Source organism: Gekko japonicus, unplaced genomic scaffold, assembly GCF_001447785.1.
Source record: "Gekko japonicus isolate JY-2015 unplaced genomic scaffold, Gekko_japonicus_V1.1 scaffold144, whole genome shotgun sequence".
NCBI lineage: Eukaryota > Metazoa > Chordata > Lepidosauria > Squamata > Gekkonidae > Gekko > Gekko japonicus.
In genome coordinates, this window is record NW_015162478.1 from 632,956 (window position 1) to 638,816 (window position 5,861).

General features: G+C 45.2%; 1 protein-coding gene across 1 annotated transcript in view; it reads left to right on the forward strand.

Moving 5' to 3' along the window:
* The window catches only part of SLC12A4 (solute carrier family 12 (potassium/chloride transporter), member 4), an 83,370-nt gene extending 79,695 nt beyond the window's left edge, over positions 1 to 3,675 (forward strand). The window contains exons 23-24 of the mRNA XM_015405820.1: positions 942 to 1,075; positions 2,490 to 3,675. Coding sequence (XP_015261306.1) covers positions 942 to 1,075; positions 2,490 to 2,581 — 226 coding nt within the window. The 3' untranslated portion in view covers positions 2,582 to 3,675. The remainder of the gene's footprint in view (positions 1 to 941; positions 1,076 to 2,489) is intronic.
* Positions 3,676 to 5,861: the final 2,186 nt, after the last annotated feature.

Sequence of the window (5,861 nt, forward strand, 5' to 3'; positions counted from 1 at the left end):
GAACCTCTGTCCCCCCCCCCCCCCCCCCACTAATGTCACATTCATGCACGTTCCTTCTTTCTGTGCTATTGAGGCATTTCTTTAACCACCATTTTGGATTTCAGTTTAATGAATTTATGCCAAAAGTACTCCAAATTGTCTTCAGTCCAGGAGGTTGGCACCTTCATCGGGTCTGCCACACAGTCCAGTTCCTTGGCACACTCATTGCACAGTCCAGCTTATGATTACGGTCCATAGCCTTATAGATACTGCACAAGGTTCATGCAGGGCAACACCAGCAATAACTAACAACAGGGCCGCATCATTGTGTATGCAGTTCTTTCCTCCTCGTTCCTGAGCAATAAACCTTTGCAGCAGAATCTCTGGGGTACATTCCACCACCAATACCTCAGGACTCTGTAAGCCAAGGAAACCTCTTGACGTAGTTGTTGGTGTTGACCTGTCTTAATAGTTCAGCTGAGATGCTATACCATTGACCCTGGGCATTCCCCGATTTTAATGCAACCTGCTTTCCAAGTAATAGGTTTGGAATTGGGAGTGTATGACAGAAGAGAGGTACAACCACACCGCATGGGCCAATACATGGAAGCACATGCCAAAATTACTCTTGCTTCTTGGAACGGGCCAGGGGGCCTGGAGTTCTGTAACATTTCCTATGATTCCAGTAGCACCTTAAAGTCTACTGTGTTTCCCCAAAAATAAGACACTGTCTTATATTTATTTTTTCTCAAGAAGACACAATAGGGCTTATACCACAAATGCATAGAAATCCTGCTAGGGCTTATTTTTGGGGTAGGTCTTATTTTTGGGGAAACAGGGTAACAAAATATGTGGCAGGGTATGAGCTTTCATGAGTCACTGCTCGCTTCTTCAGATACGTGATGACTTTTTTTCGCACATGCTTATTTCTAACAGCACCTCTAAATGTGGCTTTTCTACAGCAACCAGTCAAATGTTCGGAGAATGCACACCGCTGTGAAGCTGAATGAAGTCATTGTTAACCGGTCCCACGAAGCACGACTCGTTCTTCTCAACATGCCTGGCCCTCCGAAAAACATCGATGGGGATGAGAACTGTATCTTTTTATGGGGAAAGCTAGGATTCCCTTTTTTTAAAAAAAAAGATTCTCATGAGATATGGGGAGAGGTCTGTTACTCCTCAAAGTCCTTGCTGGCTTGAATCTTGACTCAAAGTCAACCCTGGAGGTGGTCTTGCCGTTACTTTCTTTGGTGCCATTTTAACTGCAGTTAGTAGGTGCTGTTCACTGCCTGCTTCCCGTAGGATCAAAGTAAGGCATGAACCCTGTTGATTTCTGTCCTGGGATCTATTGGGGTGAGTGGCATATAGTTAAAATAAATGTGGTACAGTCCTGTTCATAGGTTTCCTTCTCCCCACCTGGATGGCGTGCACACAGAACACCTGTTTCTCCAGATGAATATTCCCCCCAGAAAGTGACTTAGTAGATTAATTCTGCATTCAAGGGCATACAAGCTCTAGGCTGGTATGGTCGCAATTTCTCAGCAGATGTAACCCCTATAAGCATGTCTGTTACATCCTAGTGGAGGTTTTTTTTTAATTTTTGGGAGGCCTATAGGCACCTTTGGGAGCTGTGGTGGCTCAAGTGGTTAAGACGCTGAACTGCAGGCTGTGGAAGGTCAGTAGTTCAGCAGTTCAAGACCCGAGTTGCCGCACGACAGAGTGAGCTCCTGTCTCTAGTTCCAGCTCCTGCCAACCTAGCAGTTTGAAAGCAAGAAATTGCAAGTAGATAAATAGGTACCACTTCGGTGGGAAGGTAACAGCGTTCCATGCACTTTGGTGTTTAGTCATGCCGGCCACATGACCACGGAAACGTCTTCAGACAGCGCTGGCTCTTCGGCTTTGAAACAGAGATGAGCACTGCAATCCTAGAGTCGGACTCGACTGGCTTTCGAGCAAGGGAACCTTTACCTTACAGGCACCTTTGGAATTCTAACATAGTTTTGGTGGGTAAAAAATGGCTGCTCCAGGAGGTGGAGCCAACCACATGTCAGGGAATGAGGTCATGGATCTCTTCACCATTTCAGACACAGAAACTCTGTTTAATAGGATGCCTTTTTAAATGAGCATATTGTTTTAAAATATTTTCTTACATATACATAGCTTACCTGTAGTCACGCAGTGCAGTGCTTCGGGCACTGCTGAAGTAACTTCTTAAAAATCTACACAGCCAATCAGAAGTCCTGGTGGGCAAAAGCCCCACCTGGTCCCGCCCACTTTTTAAAAACATTTGTCAAATACCAGAAAAAGTGCAATGCCTTGGAGACTCCTGTACTGTTGCATCAGATGGTTTACAGGTGGAGGGCCATACATCTGCATACTTTATGGGCAGTTTTGCAGTTCTGTTAAAAGTGTGGAAATGTTATTTGGTACGATGCATCCTTCCACTATGCCTTTGAAGTTCCTCTCTCTACAGCTCTGCTGCCAGTTGCCCTTGACTTCCACTGATCCAGACATGGAATTTCTTGAAGTCCTGACCGAAGGCCTGGAGCGGGTGTTATTGGTCCGAGGCGGTGGCCGAGAAGTCATTACCATCTACTCTTGATGCAGCAGAACGGCGGCTGTCCTGCTTACCATTTTTCTGGCAAAGGACATTCCATTTCCGAAAGGAGAAGAAGATTGTTCTTCTCTTTCTCTGCCTCCACTTCTACATTATCTCTTCCTTTTCCCATAGTTGGGTTTTTTCTTCTTCTTCCCACAGTTGTGCACTTGTAGACACAAAATGCAGGTCTCACTGAATTTGTCTTCCAGTTGTAACATACATATCTCTCTTGGGAGTGTGATGGCTTTGTATCACTCAGCTAGAGACACGAGATTAATCATAAATCTCATGTAGCTCTGCTCCCGTGTTCATCCTCCAGCATATACACATGTACAGTTCTAATACTAAACTCTTTTTTTTAGAAAGCAAAGTGCAGTATTTTTAGTTACTGACGTCAGTTATCCGTTAACAAGAATTTAAATAAGAACCTTTTATATTAAAGGGGTTGGGGTGGGAAGTACTTTATAGAGGAGGTAGTTTTCTGCTGATGTTTTCTGTATTTTCTAAATGAGAAGAGAAAATACAACCAGTACTTTTTTTAAAGTGACACCTAGTTTTTGTAGGATTATCTCAAGAACTAAAAGTTTCAGTCAGTATTCAGACAGAATTTACACTTTTGAGAAGCAGGTTTAAATTATGTTAATTTTTATTCGCAGACTGCTACAATGATGTGCAAGAGACTTACAGGTCTTTCTGATTAAAAATAGACTTTCTCCCCCCCCCCTTTTTTGCCCCTTATTTATTTTTTCTATTTATTTACTAGAAGCAGTGCAAACACACATGGTCTTAACGACTGCAGTCGGCTGGTCGCAGGTCCTTTTTGCACGGCACCAGAGACTTTGCAAGGAGCATGGCTGATGGACTGGATGTTTCCCGAGAGGCACGTTCAACTAAATTTCAAACCAGTTGAAGAGCAAGGATTTGATCAGCATAGCTCTGCCCTGTTTCAGTATGCTCTGCAGGCTGTCACGGTGTAACAGGTATAGCACACAAAGGCCATTAACCATTGTCAGGAGCCATGTTGATTGCTGTTGGAGGTATATAGACTTTAGCAAAAAGAAATGGCTTTTTAAAATAACCACAAAGTCTTGGTGTTTGTCAGCACATGAAATTGTACTTATTGTACATGAGGTGTGTGTGTGTGTGTGTGTGTGTGTGTTTTTTCCAATAAAATATTGCATACACTGGGATCAGCGTCAGGCACTGAAGTGAACTTATTTACCATAAAAATTCTTCTGCATTTTCCTTGCTTGTCAGAGCTTTAAGGGATGGCTTTTCAACAAGTTTGATAAGCCACAAAAGATACTTTCACAGAATTCCAGGAGGTGCTAAGGACAGGAGTCCCCAACCTTTTTCGAACCTGTGGGGCACCTCTGGAATTTTGACAAGGGGTGTGGTGAGTGCCATCCCAAAAAGGCTGCTGCCACAGAAAGTGGAGTCAAACACAATACCTCCCAGCTTGCTTTGCAAAAGAATCACCCCAGAGGAATGAAAGCAACACTCAAGGGGGAGGGGGGGGGGAAGAGACTGGGATTAAAAAGAAAAGCCTGAGGCGGAATCTGACCACGTACCGACAACGGAAATTCAGACTCTTACTGGTGTTGCAGCCATGGAAAGGCCTTTTTATTTGAATGAAGACAGCCAATGGCAGGCTCTGCTTTACAACAGCCTTGCCCATTTTCTGAAAAGCTCAGAGCAGATGCCAGGGACATATGGGTAGGTATGGGCAGGCAGTGTATTGGGGAGCCTTGCATTTGGAGATGTATGGGAAATTACCCATGGTACATGAGTGGGCTACACTGTAGCCTCCCTGTTTACCCCAGGCACACACTGTAGCCTACCTGTTCCATTTTCTGTGTTTTTCAGCAATAGTTTTCCTTTCCACAAACTGGAATTGAAGAAGAGATTGAATTTATACCCCGCTGTTCACTATCTAAAGGAGTCTCAGAGCGGCTTAGAAACTCCTTTCCCTTCCCCTCCCCACAACAGACACCCTGTGAGGTAGGTGGGACTGAGAGAGCTCTGACAGAAACTGCTCTTTTTCAAGAACCACTGTGCCAGAACAATGGCTTGCCCAAGATCATCCAGCAGGTGCAAGTGGAGGAGTGGGGAATCAAACCTGGTTCTCCCAGATTAGAGTCAGTGCACTTAACCACTAGACCAAACTGGCTCTTGAATGCTTATGCGTGCATGCAAAAAATAGCAGTAAGTGCTAAAAAGGCAAAATGCCAGAAGTCAAAATGTCAAAAAATATCCAAAGAATCCCACCAACCATTAAATGACAAGTGTGTGTGCATTTTACACTTTCCTCACCTTGGGAAACTATGGAATAGATCTAAAAAGCCTGTTAGAGCCAGCTGCCAAGCAACTACAGAAAGACGGATGTGCACAGTGGCCTCTATCATCATTTGGAAAGCCAAGTTACCATCACAGGGAATCTGTACCTTCCTTCCTTCTAAGGGAAACCAGACCAGCCTTCAGCCAATTAGCCTAAGACAGAACAGAGGTCCTGCTATCTGTTCAAACTGCAAGCTGGCCTGAGACTGTAGATGCAAAGGGACGGATGACAAAGGCTGGTGGCAGAGGGTATTAAAGCCACAGGGCAGATGGACCTCCATCTCCACCAGGAAGAGTAGAAAGAGTCCAGTAGCACCTTGAAGGCCAACAAGAATCAACTCTCAAAAGCTTATACCCTGGAAATCTTATTGGTCTTTAAGCCACTCCTGGACTTAAACCTTGCTCTTCTTGCAGTCTCAAAAGGACCTGAAACTAAGGGAACTTAACTATTCCCAGGGCCGGCCCGTTATTGTTAAATTTTAGACTGTCACCTAGGGCGACGGCTCGATGAGGGCTCCATTCTGGCCGGCTTCATCCCCTCCTCGCCCCGCACAGGAGGCCTCCCTTGCCGGCTTCTTGCTCCGCCCCCGACAAGAGACTCCCCTCTTTGCAGCCCCCCAGACAGAAAGAGAAGGAGGCCGGGGGCAACAGGTGCGAGAAACAGCCCAGGATGACAGGAAAGTGCCACTCGCCCTCTTTGGAGCTCCTTTTGCAGCCTGGCACAGGCCCCCTCCCCTCAAGCGATCCTGGCCCGCCTGCTGCGGCTCCAGCCCCCTTGTAAGAATGTATCCTCGCCTAGTGGGCGAAAAACCTGGGCCGTCACTCCAAATCCTAGCAAGCCTGCAAATAAAAACTAGAAACCTGCCCATTGTTACATACATATATATATATATATATATTTAATCTCTTTAATAATTGTACAAATCCACTTTTTTTTATTTGGTGC